Source organism: Pseudopodoces humilis, chromosome 2, assembly GCF_049639895.1.
Source record: "Pseudopodoces humilis isolate 2021_Gansu_Grassland_sample_001 chromosome 2, ASM4963989v1, whole genome shotgun sequence".
Taxonomy (NCBI): Eukaryota; Metazoa; Chordata; class Aves; order Passeriformes; family Paridae; genus Pseudopodoces; species Pseudopodoces humilis.
Genome location: NC_142201.1, coordinates 102,736,878 through 102,754,102, shown reverse-complemented (window position 1 = coordinate 102,754,102; position 17,225 = coordinate 102,736,878). Strand labels below are relative to the sequence as shown.

At 55.3% G+C, this 17,225-nt stretch overlaps 1 protein-coding gene across 1 annotated transcript in view; it reads left to right on the top strand.

The window, feature by feature from the left end:
- Positions 1–393: 393 nt before the first annotated feature.
- PDE2A (phosphodiesterase 2A) overlaps positions 394–17,225 on the top strand; it is a 41,400-nt gene continuing 24,568 nt past the window's right edge. Inside the window, exon 1 of the mRNA XM_014253591.2 lies at positions 394–591. Coding sequence (XP_014109066.2) covers positions 524–591 — 68 coding nt within the window. The 5' untranslated portion in view covers positions 394–523. The remainder of the gene's footprint in view (positions 592–17,225) is intronic.

Below are 17,225 nucleotides of genomic sequence, written 5' to 3'. Positions count from 1 at the left end.
CCCTGGAACAGGAACCCAGAGCTTCTCCGCACCCCTGGGGCAGGGACAGGTGGGAACAGTGCTGCCCAGTAGCGCTGTGCGCTGCCCATGCCACCAGCAGCAGCACACGGCAGACAGGGCTTGCGGTCCCAGCAAGGCCAGAGGCGGCGGGTGGGACGGCTGTCCCCGCGGGGAGGGCAGGCCCCGCAGACAATCTCTAGACAAAGGCAGCTGCTCCCCGGCGCGGCGCGGCGCACGGGCGAGGCCGGGCGCGGCCCGGGGTGGGCGGCGGCGGGCAGCAGGTGCGGCCCCTTCGGCCCCTCCGCGGAGCGGCTCGGCCCCCGCCCAGCCCCGCGGAGCCGCAGCAGCGCCGTCAATCAGCGTCGCCCCCGCTCCGTCCTCCCCTCCCGCACGCCTCGGCGCGTTGCATCGGGCTCGGTGACAGCAGCGAGCTGAGCGCGGCGAGAGCCTCCGCTCCCAGCCAGCACCGAGAATCGGGAGCGGTGGCGGCGGGGCTGGGAGGGCTGCCGAAGCATGCGGAGCCATGGGCCAGGGCTGCGGACACTCCATCCTCTGCCGGAGCCAGCCGTACCAGGCGGCCGCATCTGACATGTGAGTTCCCTCCCGCCGGCACCGGGGATGGGGGACCACGCCGAGAGGGAGGGGTGCTCCGGGAGTGATGCTGGGCAAAGGAGCGAAGGAGACGTCAGGGACGCAGGAAAAAGTTCCTCCTGCCTGACAGCTGTCAGGGAGGGGGTGGCAAGGAAATGACAAGAGGCTGCGACCCCTCCCTGTTCCCCACTTGCCACCTATGTTAGCCGTGAGGCAGCTCATCACTGGTGTTTCTGTGCCAGAGGGCTGGTGTGAACTGTTTCCCCATCACCCTCATCCCGTGATGATTTCCTGCAAGGGTGGAAGGCTCCTGGCCCAGTGGTGGGCTGCAGGGGTGCCCGGGTGACTTTGTGAAATTCAGGTCAGGCCTCTGAATTGTGGTTTCGGCAGCTTCACACAGGGCAAGAGAAGCCACCTCCTGCACACCCACCCACCCACCCACTCATCAAACAGATTTGGGGGTCCCGGTGTCACAGTGCCTGTCTGAATATGGTGAGGTGGGAATGGGGCTCCAGGGGTCATGGTGGTTTCATGCTGCAGCAGACACAAGGGGCTTTGTGTGAGAGCGTGGGTGACCTTGCTGAGGGATGACAGTGCTCCCTGGAAGCAGGGAAGGGTGATGCTCTGAAGAGCCCACCTGGGAAGAGGGGCTGAGCTGAGTAATGGGAAGCTCTCAATTCCCATTGCCCACAGGCTTGGCTGGGGCTGGCAGAGACCCCCGTCTCTGTGCACACGCATGAGCAGCGCTCACAGGGCTCCACAGCTGCTGGGGAGCAGGCTATGCATGGACAGCTCACAGTACGAGGATGCTCTGGCTCCTGGGTACCAAGAGATCTGGGGTGCTGCCAATCCTTTCTCCCCCTACTCCAGTGGGAGCAGATCCCACATTGCCAGAGGGTGAGCTGAACCACAAGAAAGAGATACAGGTCTAGGGCAAAAAAAAAAAAGAGGAAGGCTTCTCAGTGCTTGGATTCCTTTGTCTGTCAGTGTCTTTGTGCCAGCTCCACATGCTCAGGCTCTCTCAGGCCGATCTGCTTGGCTCAGCAGCCCCCACCAGGACCACCAGAACCAGGAGGCACATCGTTGCACTGGGATGTGCCCAGGAGCAGCCTCAGGTCTCCTGGAGCAGGTGCTTTAGGTGATGACAGGACTATTGGGGTGCAGGGAAGCTTCCATCCACTCCTGCCCCAGTGCTACACATTTCCCTCATCGGGTTTTCACACCTTCATGAGTTGACCTTCGGATGAAAACTTTGTCCCTCTTCATAGAAAATACCCTCCAGCATCTCTCTTGATTACATGCAATGTGTGACTTGGATCTGTCTTCTCAAGACCCCTATAGGTGCTGATTCTCCTATGCTTCCATGGGTGCTGGGTCTGTCTCTGCAGGCAGCATCATTCCCTCAGCTCTCCAGCCTCACTCCCTGGTGCTGTGTGTGCTTTGTTCCCTGCAGAGATCCTTTCCTGGTGCTGCCTGAATACGTGCACATGTCCTTTTCTTTAAGCAAAACACACAAAGGTCTTGAAATGCCATGCAATCCCCATGTTCCCGCCTGCCTCTGCTGCTATTTAAAGGCTTTTAAAAAAAAGTAGATGACAGAAAAGCTTGATGTAGCTGGGTTGTCTGTGCCCCTCAAGCTGGCCCAGGCAGGTGAGGTAGGAATGGTGAGTGAAGCCCTCGTAAACCTGTTCCTGTAAACCCCAAGGGGTATATAGAGGTGGAAAAGCTTCCCAGGAGTTGTCAGAGGATGATGCCCTTGGCCCTGCAGTGCTCCCTGGAGGGGTTGCAGTGGTGAGGTTAGCGCTGTGGGGAGGGGTGCTGCCTGCTCCCTGCCTCCGCTCCAGCCCTGCGGTGTTCGATGCTGGCTGCCAGTGCTGCGTGAGGCCAGGATCCAGTGGTGCCCGGCTCTCCCATGTGCATGGTGCATTTTTTCAAGGGGATGCAGGTGCAGCGTTATCCAGGTCACGTTTTAACCCATTTCCTCATTTTCTCCCGCCGGGAAGTGTGTTCCCGGGTGGGTGGACGCTGACCTGGTTAGAGGTGGGTGGGGTGTCAGGGTGCCTGGAGCTGCTGCTGTCGCAGCCGGGGCTGGGGAAGAAGCTACTGAGCTCTGCAGATGGAAAACACAGAGGAGGAGATGCAGCTCTGAGCATCCCTGCGGGAAGGATCCAGCTCAGCGGAGGCTGGGAGGGGTCAGGGCTTCCTTTGGGGCACAACACTGTCTGGAGTGCAGAGGACATGAGCTGGGCTCAGCCACTCTTTGGAAGCCTTGGAGCACCTGCAAAGGGGAAGGCGGGCTGTCAAACCCCCTGGAGAACCCCCCAGAGCCTTCATGGTTATTGCTAGTCCCTGGGCTGCATGTGTAAAGTGCCATGGAAAATACCCACTCCATCACTCCATGGGTCTGCTTCCCCCCAGGCACTTGCTTGCCAGGGAAAGGAGTTCAGTGGGACGAGGTTAACCTGGTCCCCCATTGTTAGGGTTCTTAGGTGATGTTCTCTGGGTTTTTCAAAGCCTCAGGCTTTTCCTGCCCTTGTAACTGGGGCTCTTCAGGATCACCCACCTGCCTGGACACCCAGCCCTGGAGCCTGGAGGTGCCTGGCAGGGAAAATAGAGGGGAAACTTCTGGTTGCAAGCTTCCTGTGTTCTGCATATGCCAGGAGCTCCCCAGCACCTTGCACCTGCCCACGGGAGGTCTCTAGGGTGAGCGAGACATTTCCCCTCCATCACCCCAGGCCATCTCCCTGAGCATCTTCAGCTTCAGAATAAGCCAGTTGCTTGGAAGTGTTGGGAATCGAGCCAGATTTTGGCTCTGCTAGTGAGGACCCTGGCCAAGTGTGTCCTGGCCATCATGTACAGCAAAGCCCTTCACATCCCCATGAGCTGTGCTGCTTTGAGGGCTCTGGGAAGCCAAGCATCCATCTAGGGCTGAATGCAGGATTCCCCGGAGGCAATGTTGGATGCAGCAGCAATCTGTGGGAATCCCTCTTTACTCCTACTCCCCTCTGACCCTGGTCCTTGCTTTTGCCTCATTCCCAGCTCCCACATGGCTGAGCAGGAGCTGTGCTGGGCTGCAGACAGAAATGCCAGCAGGGCCCAGAGCTGTCTATGACTTTCTGCCTGTCCAGATTCCTCCTGTCCTCCTCAATGGATGGGCCTGTCTGGAGAGGGGTGCGAGTTGGGTGGTCAGTGTTGGGAGATGCTTTGTTTGCTACCATGACTCCATCTGCACAGCAGCAGCACCGGGGTCAGGCAGTATAGAGGCTGTTGAGTGTGGGCAACAGGCAGCCTGGAGCTCAGATCCCCCCAGCTGAGGTGTCAGGAGTGGGTGGGGGGTCTCATGATGACAGCAAGATTTGATGTTTGAGGGGTTGGAGCCTGAATTGTGGGATGATGGGTTTGGGTGGGAAGGAATCTTAAAGCCCATCCAGTTCCTATGTCCCTGCCATGGGTAGGGACACCTTCCACTACACCAGGTTGTTCCTCATCCAATCTGGCCTTGTAGGAAGGTCTGCAAAAGTATAGGAAGGTGTTTGGAAACACCTTGTAGGAAGCTGTCCCCAAACCTTCACACAGCATCCTCACAGAATGGACCAGCATGGCAGCCTATGGGACTTGCTGAGTGTTGGCTCAGGAATGTCCCTAAGGCTGTTTATTTGGCAGCAGCAGCCACCCTTGGTCCACTCCTGTCCCCAAATCCTGCTCCTGGACCCATGTTCTGGGCCCTGCCTGCATCACTGGTGTGGGGAGTCAGAGGGGAGAAAGGATGTGGGAAAATTTTAGGTGGGTGCAAGATTTCTGAGCCTTTGTCAGTTTGTATTTTCTGTGATAAATCAAATAGAACACAGATAGGGATTTGGAAGTGGGATGGGGTGCATTTCCCACTGAAAATATTAAACCCTGACTTTTTTGGCTAGGGCTGAGGTTGGGTTAGGCTTAGCCTGAGCATTGTGGCCATCGAGGACAGCCTCCCTATGTGTTTTGGCATCCCCGAAGCCCTCAGCTTTCCACCCAAGGAGGGAAAAGCACACAGCAGCTGCCAGTGCAGCTCTGGGACAAAGTGCTGACTTAGCCAGAAGCTTCCCCTGGCTCCCAGTTGCTTCCCAGCCCCTTCCCAGGCTGTTAGTAACTTGCACGTTTCAGCTGGGTGACTCAGAAGACAGAAGGTATTTATAAGGAACGTTTGAAAGGCAGAGACTGGTGGAGGGTTTTCTTCCCCCTTCTCTTCTCTTGAGCTGATGCCAGCTGAATGTGGCTGTGCTTTGCTTGGCTGTGCAGTGGGGTCTGGAGTGTGACCTGTCCGTGGCCCCTGAAGTTCAGCATCTGCTTGCCACAGTGTGAGGATGCTGATGCTCCAAAGAAAACCTCCACACAACCCCCTGGTTGTTGACAGGCATGCTTAATCTCACCCCATTGCAGCAGAGCCCTAGTGCTACTGCCTGTGAAGGCAAAAGCAGGCAGGGCTGCCAGAATTTGGGAATACAGGGATTTGCAGCCCCTGCTGGTCTCCAGCCTGGCTCTGAGGCGTGGAGCCCTGCCAAGCGGTGGCATCGATCAGCCTGCTGAGGATGTTGCTGCTTGGTGGTGATGCTCTGGGATGTCTGTGCAGCTTCTTGGTGGTTTGGGGTTTATCCTCACACCAGACCTGCCCTGGGTACTTACTCCTGCAGCGAGGATGTCTCCACAGCCCTGTTCTCAAGCCAATACTTGGCTTGAGCCTGACTGGAAGGACACAAGATGTGGGTGTTGCTGTGTTTTTCCTTGCTCTCCCCAAAATGGGGTATTTTCCCATGATTTTTACTAGTGTGATCACAGACAGGTGGATGGCAGCATCTTTCCTCCATGGAAAAAGCAGGTGGAAGCCATGAAGGCTTTAAGTAAGAAATTGGGGTCAGGGAAGATGGTGCTAGTGATGGGGAACAGTGCCAGAGTCCCTAATCTCCTGACTCAAGCAGGATGATGGCAATTTTCAAGAGTTTGACTGTCAACTGCTTATGCCAGGAACTCCTGCAATGGGATGGAACTCCTGTGGACGCTGAGAAGAGGGTCTTGGATCCTGAGCATGAACATTCTCGGGAGCTGCAGGATGTGGGGACCCCCTTGGTCCTTCTGCAGCACTTCAGGGGTAGAGCTTGGCCTCCCCTTGGCTGCTGAGGGGCTGAAGCTGGGCCTGAGGTTAGGATTAGGGTCAGGGTCAGGGCTAAGGTTAGGGGTAGATCTAAGATGAGGATTAGAGTTAGGGTCAGAGCTAGTGCTGAAGTTGGATTAAATTTAGGCCTGGGTTTAGAGCTATGATCAAGTTTAGGGCTAGTGTTTGGGTTAGGGACAGATTTAAGGTTAAGGCTAAAGCTAAGTTTAGCTTTAACCTTAAGTCTAGGGCTAAGATAAAAGATTCAGGGTCAGGTTAGATCTAAGATCAAGTGTTAGAGCTTGGGTTAAGTCTAGGGCCAGTGTTAGGTCTGTGGCTAAGTTTAAGGTAGTACTAATTTTAGGTTTATGCTTAGGTTTAGATTTAAGTTTAGGTTTATCATTAGCCTAGGGTTAGATTTAGGGCTAGTGTTAGAACTGTGCTGCAGGTTAGTGTTACCATCCATGTTAGAGATAGATTTAAGGCTTAGGTTAGTGTTAGGGTTATAGTTAGGTTTAGATTTAGAGCTAGGCTGGGTCTAAGTTTGGGGTTAGAGCTATGGTTAGGCGTAGGTTTATGGTTAGGTCTATGACTAGCGTTAGGGTTAGTGCTAGACTAGACTTAGTGTTGGGTCTGCCAGGACAAAGGCATGCAGCACTCCATTCTCCCTCAGCAGAATATGCTCCATTTTCCCCATCAGCACAGCCTTGTGGCCTTCCCATCTGTGTTTCTCCCCCTGTGGCTGAGCCAGAGGCTCTCTGGGACCTCTCACGTGGTTTGGTCCTGCACCTGTCCTGGCCTCACTGGGGAGTGGGACAGATGCTGAGTCAGCAACACTGCTGGATGAAACCCCCAAAACTGGAGCAAGTTTTGCTAAAGCTCAAGTGAAGAAAAACTGCTTGCTGTGGACAAAGCAGGTCTTGAGGCATGAGAAGTGTCCATGTGGAAATGCCAGCCAAACTGCTGAGGGCCAAGCACTCCCCAAAATCGGCCCAAGGGCACTAAGGTGCCTTTTGGGTGCTGGTTTCTTTTGGTCAGACTGAAGATGCAGGTGGATGCAGCAGCAGCAGCAGAGCCAGGTGAGCTCTCGCTCCAGAGGATGCCACAGGAAACAAGTTGCTCATGGTGGGAGCTGGGTATAATGAACCTCACGAGGCTTAGGAAGAGGTTGAGGGGGCCTGCTGTTGGCTCTGACTGTCTCCAGGGAAATGATGCTCCTGGGAATGGTCGTGGGTCCCTGTCAGGCGCCTGTTGCTGATCCTGCACCTCCCAGATCAACAGGATACACCTGGAACTGCTTGGGGTAAGATCCATGCTGTGCTGTGCCATGCTGCAGGCTAGGTGGAGGGGCCACCAGTGCCAGTAGCTCCACATGGTTTGGGAACCCAGGGTTCAGGGTAATGTCCTTGGGGTCCCCCATATCCAGTTGTGACCATCTCCCCCACTTCAAGGAGATGAAGCCACCTGCCCCGCTGTGCTGCCCCTGTGGGAATGCAGGGATGGAAAGAAGGTGTCATTCCCCCAGGAATGGCGTGGGAGCTGGCTCCTGGGGTGTGTGGGTATGGTGTTTTGGTGAAGATGGAGGGTTCTGTGAAGGTGAGGGCTTGGTGCTGCTGGAGAACCCCCTCTCCCCCGCCGCGTGGGCAGGGACAGGGACAGCAGGTCCGTGGGCTGGCAAGAAGTGCAGAGTCAGGCACAGTGTGTGTTGCTGTGCACAGAGCCTGGAGAGAGCTCTGTGTGCCAACTGAGAGTGCAGAGAGCTGTAGCGTGGGTGGGGGGACCCCAGTTATGTGCCCCAGTCCCCTCCCCCTTGCAACCCCGTATCTGCAGGCACGGCACCGAGCCCAGGACAGCGACACTCTGGGAACCCTGTTTCCATCCTTACCTGTGCAGGTCAGCTGGATTCCAGCTCCTGAGCCAGCCCAGTCGTGGAGACTGTGGCACAGGGAAGAGGACAAGGCTGGGGACTCTTTTCAGGTGGGAGCTGGCTGCCAGCCGTCCTGCCTCTGTCCAGGCACAGTGCGGCAGGGAAGCTGGAGCCAGCAGTTCAACCACAGAAAAACCATTAATTAATGGAAAGCATGATCGAGGATTAAAAACCTGACGTGCTCCAGCACTGGTGCTAGGGACCAACCCAGAAGGATGCACTAGGGGAGATTCAGTTTGGAAATTAGGGAAAATTCCTGGCCTGAAAGGGTGCAGAACAGGCTGCCTAGGGCAGTGGTGGAGTCCCCATCCCTGCAGGGATTTAAAAGTTTTGTGGCTGTGGCACCTGGGGACATGGGTTAGTGGTGGGCTTGGCAGTGCTGGGGGAATGGTTTGACTTGATGGTCTCAGCAGGCTTTTCCAACCTCAGCAATTCTGTTTCCATATTCCATATGGCATCTCCATGGCTGTCCCAGGGCCAAGCTGCATCTCTCTGCCAGTTCCACCTCTCCCTCAGTACCCACACCAGCCCCACCACTGGCAGTCTGCACAGCCAATCCCCACCCCCAGCTGCTCCCTCCCCTCCTCTCAGGGAAAGCTGAGGCTTTGGAAGTTAAAAACTCAGCTCAGCTCTGGGAAATGGGTTGAAAGCGTCAGACAGAGCCACTCTCGCCCTGATGAGCCTCCAAGGCATGAATGGCTTTGAGCTGTGTTCTCTCTTGGGGACCACAGATGGTTCCCCACTCCCTGCACTAACTCTGGTCCATGGGAATATTTGGATCGTTTGGGAAGAAGTCCTGGCCCAGTGAGCGGCTCCCACTTGTGCCGTGTTCACAGATGGAGGACACAGTTAGAAATCTGTGATGTTGCTTGGGAGACAATCCCTGCTCTTGGGGAGCTGTGGTTCATGGAAAGCATGGGGCATGGAAAGCACAGGCAGGATCCTGGCTCCTGCTCTATTCCCACTGTTTTTAAGGGAAAAAAATGCTGGAAAGGAAAAAAAAAAAAAAAGAAAAAGCAAGGAGTAGGTGATGAACACATGCTGAACCACTATCAACAGCAGCTTTTTCCCTCCCTCTAGTTGTCAACTAAATGGACTAATTGAAAGATCATTTGGCAGCATCTGTAGTGTTGCATTTATCCAAGGATAATTCCCCAGGGATTCAGGGTAACCGTGTGTTTTCTCTCTCACCTTGCTATGCTCCTGCCAGGTTTGGCTCCCTTGGGGTCCTGGTGGCTTTGCCTGGAGGTTCCCATGGTGGTGGGATTTGCAAGGATGCCATGCAACAGGGATGAAGATTTGCAGGGCTGCCAAGCAGCAGGGACAGGGATTTGTGGCTTTGCAGGGCTGCCAGGCATTCCAGCCCTGTCACTGAAACCAGCTGCATTCCTGTGGCTCCTGGCAGCCCCAGGAGCTGCTCTCCCAGCCTGGCAGTGGGGACATCTTCTTGCACAGGACCTGATGCTCCAGGGTGGAGCACCTGGAGCAGTGTGTTTGCCAAGCAAACAGGGCTCAGCCTTCTGCAGCCGGATCAACAGCCTCCACACGTTTGCTCAGCAAATAAATCCCACCCGGCGGAGCTTTGGTGCCGCTGGTCCCCTTCCCACCGTGCTCCTGCCAGCTGCTCTGTCACTGCCCAGCATCCTGCAGCACCTGCCCATTGTTATGCAGGTCTGGAACCGTGCAGGGCTCATGATGGCTTCAAATTAAACGTGGCAGCTCAGTAGCCATCCCTGCCTGTCTTGCCTGTAGATGCCAGGGTGTCGCTTAACCGAGTGTGCCTGTGCTGGGATCTGTGAACGTGCAAGGGTGAACTCCTTCGGCTCCAGTGAAATGTTTTCGCTCTGGACTGAGCAATTGCAGGAATTTTCTGTCACTGCTGGAGGCTGGGGAAGATGGAAACTGCATTGACAGGTGTTGGCCTGGGAGGCTGGCTGCTCTGGTGATGGAGGAAAGGTGTCTGGGTGTGTGGGGATCCTGGAGCACCACAGCAGAGCACCATGCTCTGCCATTGCTGCTTCCCTTGCTCCAGGCTCTCCCGTGCCCCTCCTCTGCCCCAGACCATGTTCCCTCTGTGGTCTTTATCCCCCCATAACACACTGCCCACAAGAAGGGCTCTATTAGGTGGGGACAGATGCCACCTGCCCCCTTCCCTTTGCCTGGAGACTGTGGGATGTGATCCCAGCCATTTCATGGGCTGGTTGGCTGCTGTTCCAGCTGTCATTTTTCTCTGCTTCCTGTTTATTTTCCCCTCACATATACACTCTTTAGCCCCTGACACCTGCAGATCTGGAAAAACCCACTTTGGCACTGTTATTCACCTCAGGGACCCATTTTCTTCCTGTTCCCTCCTCCCTGGGGTGCTGGAGGCATATTGTTCCTTTTACCTTCACTCCCAGAGCAGCAGGACTGTGGCTTGGTCAGGGTGTGACTGTGGGCACTGAGCATCCCATCTCACTGCACCACCCCTGGCAGGGTGGACAAGCCCTGGGGTCACTCCACTGTCACCCCATGGGGACACTGCTGCCTGCCCTGCCACTGAGCTCTCTGGTGCTGGGGCCAAGCCACCTCCAGCCTTCCAGCTTCTCCGAAGTCACCAGAGTCACTTGTGCACTTATAGGCCACTAAGTGCTGTAATTACAGATATGCTTTAATTAACATAATTGCGTTTCTACACAAATAAAACATTTGGCACAGTTAATTCCAAGGCTGCAGCTCCAAACACAAGGCTTCCTGGCCCCCCTGTGGAGGTGGCAGGGGGGCTGGCAGAGAGTGGGGTTCTCACCTCCCTGCCAGAAGATCATCCCAGTCCCAGCCAGGGCCTGAGCCAGAGCCCCCCATTCCCCACTGGAGTGTCATGCCCTGGTTTGGTGGGGACAGCTGTGCTGGCAGACACTGGGATTGCTGGGACACCACACCAGGATTGCTGGGACGTGACACTGAGGTGGCTGGGGCACAGTACTGGCCTTGCTGGGACACAGTTCTAGGTTTAAACACAGCAGTTGGTTTGTTGGGAAGTAGCACTGGGATTGCTGGAGCATGACATTGGATTTCCTGGGATACAGCAAGGGGATTGCTGGCATGCAGTACTCAGCTTCTAGGCCATGCCACTGGACTTGATGGGAGATGGCACTGGGCTTGCTGGAACACTGTGTTGGGCTCAGCAGAACAGAGAACTGGGATTTCTGGGATGCAGCGAGCCCAGTGGTTCACTGGGACACAGAACTGGACTTGCTGGGATGCAGCCCCAGGATTGCTGAGCACTGGGTTTGCTGGGCCATGGTGCTCAGATTGCTGGGGCACCATACTGGGCTTGCTGGGATGCAGTCCTGGGCTTGCTGGGATACAGCTGGAGCCCAGGTGTGCCCTTTCAGCTGTGCCAGGGGCTGTTCATCCTGGCTGGGGAATGGGTGCAATGGGTGCATCCAGCCCCCCCATCCCATCCCAGAACCTCCCACTGAGCTGCCCCCAGGTTGCTCTGCCCTCCCAGCACCCAGAAGCCTCTCACTCCCCATTCCCTCTTTAGCAGACTCCAGAGCTCACCACGCTCTCAGGAGGCTTTGGATGAAGGCTGGAGCCAGCGGCAGCATGCCAGCCCTTTGCCAGGAAGATGCCAGGAAGAACTGGGAAAATGGCTGGTGCTCATGTGCTAAAATGCCCTTTTCATTTAAAAAAACAGAAGAAGAGGGAAAAAAACATATTCCATTTTTCTCCAGCTGAAAATGAAAGTGATTATGTAATGAGCAATAAATTACAGAAAGGAATGAGTCATTGGAGCAAATCCCAAGAAAGGCACAATATTTTTAGCTCCGACACCCTGTGCTGTACTGTGCATTAACCCTTGCAGGACTTGGCCCCCCACTTCAATCTGCCCCTAGGGTGGTGCCCCCAGAAGCATCATATTGAGAATTTTGTCTATGTGACATTCCCAAGGGAAGATGGAAATTATGTAAGCTGTGGGACTCTCATCTCATGGCCCTCCTTCGTGTGGGATGCTTATGGGTGGTCCAGGGAATACTGCTCACTCCAGATCCATGCCCCATCCTGGGCTAAGCCCCCTGGTTCACTTCCCCTCTGCTCATTCCCACTTGGATAATTAATCCTGATCCCTTCCTGAGACCCTGGGCACCACTGCTGTTTCTTTGCCAAAGAGCCTGAAGAATTAATTAGGAAATAAAAGCAAGGAACAAATTAATTGGAAAAGAACTAGCAAGGAAGCAAGTGAGCAATACTGCTTTAATCCAGGTTAAATTGGGCAGTGATTGCTATGCTAACAGAAGAGATGATGAGGAAGAATTGGAGCAGACAGGTGCCGGACGAGACAATGGCAGCAACCATCCAGATGCCAAGGGATGCCCACGGAGAGATGAACTGAGGAGGGAGGATAATCCTGGGACACCAGTGGGAGGTTAGAAGAGGAATCTGGAAGAGAGGGCTCAGAGAATCCCGGGATCACCACTCAGACCATCCTCAGAGCTTGGAGCACTCCTAGGAAGAGGGCTCAGAATATTCTTAGCATTGAGGCATAAGGCACTCCTGGGATCAGGGCTCAGAGCACCTCTGGGATTTGGGCTTGGAGCACCCATTGGAAGAGGGCTTAGAGCATCCCTGGGGTCAGGGCTTGGAAGATCCCTTTTTTAAGTGACACTATCATTCATGCCTACTTTGGAGAATCCTGTGGGATCAGGTACCAGTGCAGGGACAGGCACCTTGTGCTTGTGTGCCCCATTTCTTTGGAGTCTCCAAGCTGGTGGGAACCAGGCCTGCTTCTCTGTCTGAACAGATCCCTGGGTGCTCATGGTGGCACCACACTCCATTGTCACCTGGCCCCACCCCTAAACAAGGGGCCAAGGAGAGTGGCAGGGACGAGTGAGATCTGGTGGCCAAGTCCTCGTGTCCGGCAGCTGGAGTGAGCTCAGCTCAGAGTGACACAGCCAGTGCCAGTGGATGTCATCTCCTCATCTTTTATTTAATCTGGCAGTAAATTCCTGTCCCAAATAAGCTTGGACTGGGATCTTCCTTATTGCTGCTGGGCCACCTGGAATAGTGGCATGGCACTGCATGTCCAAGGGCTGCTGTACCCTCAGTACATGCTGTCCCACAGGCACCTGCTGTCCCTTCTCCTGCTGCATGCTCTCATTCTGGCACATGCTTTCCCCAAAATCCATGTGTCCCTCTGGAGACATCCTGTCCCTCCAGGCAACCCCTGTCCTTATGGACACATGCTGTCCCTTGTCAAACATGCTGTTCCTCTGCAAATGTCCTGTTCTTTCAGGCACCTGCTCTCCCTCAAGACACATGCTGTCCCCAGGTGTGTCGTGTCCTTCCAGACACAGGGTGTCCCCCAGATGCATTCTGTCCTCATGGATGTCACCTGTACCTCTGGACATGTGCTGGTCCCATGAATGCAGGCTGTCCCTATGGATACATGCTGTCACCCTGCAAGCAGATTGTCCCTCTGGACACATGCTGTCCTTCTGGGTTCAGGCTGTCACCCACGGACACATGCTGTCCTCCGGGATTCAGGCTGTTTCCATGGACACCCTTGTCCCTGTGGATGCATGCTGTCCCCATGGATACACGCTGTCCCTGTGGAGACACGCTGTCCCTTTGGACACATGCTGTCCCCATGGACACATGCTGTCCCCCTGGATGCAGTTTGTCCCCATGGACACATGCTGTCCCCCTGGATGCAGTTTGTCCCCATGGACACATGCTGTCCCCCTGGATGCAGTTTGTCCCCATGGACACATGCTGTCCCCCTGGATGCAGTTTGTCCCCATGGACACATGCTGTCCCCCTGGATGCAGTTTGTCCCCATGGACACATGCTGTCCCCCTGGATGCAGTTTGTCCCCATGGACACATGCTGTCCCCCTGGATACACACGGTCCCCCTTGGAAGCATGCTCTCACCATGGCATTTGCTAACGCCTGGATGAGGCTGTCCCCATGGAGATCCCCTCTCCCTCACCCCTCTGAGGGTACACTGGGGGTGTGCTCTATCCCTGCCCACACAGGATAATCTCATGGGACAGGCTGTGTGTGACTCAGGAGATGATACCCAATAGCCAGGCTGAAGTTACTGATAGCCACCATGCCCAGAGCTTGTCCATGAGGACTGTCTGAGCCAGCTGGGAAAGCAGATGAAGAATGGAGAGAGAGGTATGGAAACAGAGCCAAGAGCCGTCTCAACCCCACAGGGACCTGATCACCATGGTGGGACCATCAGGGTTCTGCTGTTCTGTTTGTGCCCCTAATTATCCCTGTTGTGTGTGTGGGCTGCTGGTGGCCCCCCAGCCCTTGCCATGCTCTGAACTGTCTCCATGGAGACCCTTTAAGGGCTCCATCATGTACTCATCAGTGGTATCACTTAATCAGCTGGGCCCTTCCTTATCCCTTCATCATTCCTCCACAGAATCTGCTCAGTTGGAAGGAACCCACAAGGAGGTAAGTTCAACTCCTGGCCCTGCACAGCGCCATCCCCAAGAGTCACATCATGTGCCAAAAAGTACTGTCTGAATGCTGCTTGAACTCTGTTGGGCTTGGTACTGCCCTGGGGAGGGTGAAGAATCATTTCCTGATATCCAACCTGAACTTCCCCTGACACAACTTCAGACCATGCCCTGACATGGGAGTGTCACTGGTCACCACAGAGAAGAGATCAGTGCCTGCCCCTCCTCTTCCCCTCCTGAGGGAGGTGGAACTCTGATGAGGTCTCCCCTCAGTCTCCTCTTGTCCAGGCTGAACAGACCAAGTGACCTCAGCTATACCTCAGATGGCTTCCCCTCAAGGACCTTCACCATCCTTGTTTCCCTCCTTCAGACTCTCTCCAGTGGCTTAGTGTCTTTTTTATTTTGTGATGCCCAAAACTGCCCCCAGCACTTGAGGTGAGGCTGCCCCAGTGCAGAGCTGGGTGGGACAATCCCCTCCCTCGCTCAACTGGGGATGCTGGGCCTGATACCCCCCAGGCATGGGTGTGACTCGTGCCTCATGTTCAACTTACTGTTGACCAGCACCCCCAGGTCCCTTTCCACAACACTGCTTTCCAGCTAATAATCTCCCAGTCTGTATGTGCATCAGGGTTGCCCCATCCCAGGTGAAAAATCCTTGTTGAACTCCACACACTTGGTGGTTGTCCAGCTCTCCAGTTTGTCAGCAGCCCCTCACAGTTTTTTACTGTCTGTGAACTTGCTTAGTCCGAACTTCCAGTCCTGTGTCAAAGTCATTTATAAAGATGCTGAAGAGCACAGGACTTCTCATCCCTTCCTCATCTCTTTGTTATCCTGCTTTGAATCCAATGACAGCCCAAGCTCCAGACTGATGTAACCAGGTCCCCAGAGCTGGCACCTCTGGGGTGCTGGTCAGAGGGGCTGGTGCCAGGACACTCCCATCCCTGGCCAGCCCAAGATCATTCTGGGCTGTGTCTCCTGTGGTGGATCAAGGGATCCACCTGGATCCTGGATCCCACCCTGCTGGCATGCTAGTGTTTCTGGGAGTGAGAGTGGTGTGCACACACACACACACACACACACACAGCTGCTGCAGGCAAGGCACAGCTCTTCCTTCCACACGTTCCCAACTGTCCTGCTGCTCCCAGCAGCTCCATGCTGTGAACCCACCTGATGCCATGGAGCCTCCTAGCAACCCCAGCACTGTGCCTGGCATTGCTCAGGTGAGGGATGCCACAGCATTCCATGTCCCACAGCCTGCCCTGCCCTGCTGCATTCCCTGCCCCACTCGGGCACTGCAGCTGCATCCCAGCCACTGGATGGCATTTATCCATGGGGAAACCACGGAACAGTAAATGGGATATTGATCGGGTGCCTTTGTGGAAATTAGTGCAGAGCAGAAGAGCAGATGGATTGATTTCTGTTGGGGTTTTGAGCTGTCAGTGTACCTTGGATTAGCAGCTCCAGAGTAATAACACCCCAATTCATTCACAGATCTAGAAGGTCCATTAGTGGCCATTCCCCAAGCTCAGCTGAGTCTCAGTCATCTCTGTTCTATGGGGACCCCAGCCCCATGTGCCACCTACATTGTCCCCTCCTTCCCCAGAGGACAGGGATGCTCCAGAAGGCAGCACAGTCCTGTGCCTCCCCAGAGTCAGCGTCTGGCCCTGGGTCCATTCTGGTGCCACAGTTTAATGGAGCACTGCTGATCCTACATGATGCACAGCAGTCTTGGCCCAGCTGGGAAGAGCCAGCCATGCTGCCCTCCTGCCCTGCTCTCCTCCCACCCCAGTGCTCCCAGTATATCCAGTATGCCCACAGATGCTGCTCTGAGGACAGGCTGCTGCAGTTGCTAGGGATGGGGAGAAATGAGATTTCAGGGTTACACAGGGTGTGAAGGCTCATCTTGGTGCCTTAACAACCCAAAATCTTCAACTGGGAGTTTGATACCATCTGCTGCCAGCACCTCCCAGGGAAAAGCTGGAGTAGGGTTTATCTCAGTATCTTTGGTGTGGAATATTCCATGAGCATGGAATAAGTGTTAATATTTACTCGCCTGCATGAACTTTGTTCCCACTGATGCCATCAGACACCCTCCAGATGGGATGCAGGGTGGCTGCTCCCCAAGTTCCCAGGAAGAGACAGGAGGCACAGCGCTGATTGATCCCACTCCAGGTTGGGAACAAGAGAAAACTACAGGATGGATGGAAATGTGGAAAGCCCAGCTGGGAAGCCCACACTGCTGCCTCTCCTCAGCACCTACAGTTATTCCCCAGCAGCTTTGGGGCCGGGTTCTGAGGCTGTGTGTGTCCATCTGACTGCTGTGATGTTCCCGTCCAAGGGATGCCATTCCTGGGGCACACAGAAGAGCCAGGGAGCAGCACATAATTACCCTGGGACTGGCTGGGAGATGAGCTATGATGCATGGATGCAAAGGTGGTACTGCAGCACAAGTCCCTGCACCCTTGCATCCCTGCACCTGTGTCCCATTCCCCTGCCCACAGGTGGCCCTGGGTCCCTGCACTGCCATGTCCCTTTGTACCTGCTCCTGTGTCCCTCCACCTCAATGTCCCTGCACCCCTGTGTCCCTGTCCCTGTGTCTCACTCTTTGTCCCCAGGCCTTTGTGCCTATAGCCCTGTGTCCCATTACCTGCCCCCCACCATGTCCCTGCAGCTCCTGTGTCCCTGCACCCCTGTGTCCCACCCCCTGCTCCCAGGCACCTCTGGACAAGCACTGGGGACAGCTCTGTGCCACGTCCTTGTGCCCAGCAATGGCTTTGTGTTCCCTGTGTGGCTGTGCTGGCTGTGAGCTGCTCCACGGGTGGCTCTAGTGACAGGGATGTGCCATGGATCCTGCCAGCACCTGGCTCCTTGGGGTGTTCCCACTGCTGGCCCCACAGGGAATCTGCTTTATTTATGGATTGCCAGACCTGCATCCATGCCAGCAGGACCTGTCCAGGCTGGGCTGGCACTTGGTACCTGCCGTAGGGTGAACCCACAGTGGGGGATTGCACACCTCGATCCAGGGGATCTGGCAGCTCTGCTGGTGTCCTGGTCAGAAAGATGGGCACCGTGAGACGCTGTCCAGGGAGGGCTGCGTCCGGCTGAGGGATTCATGGTCCTGTGCCA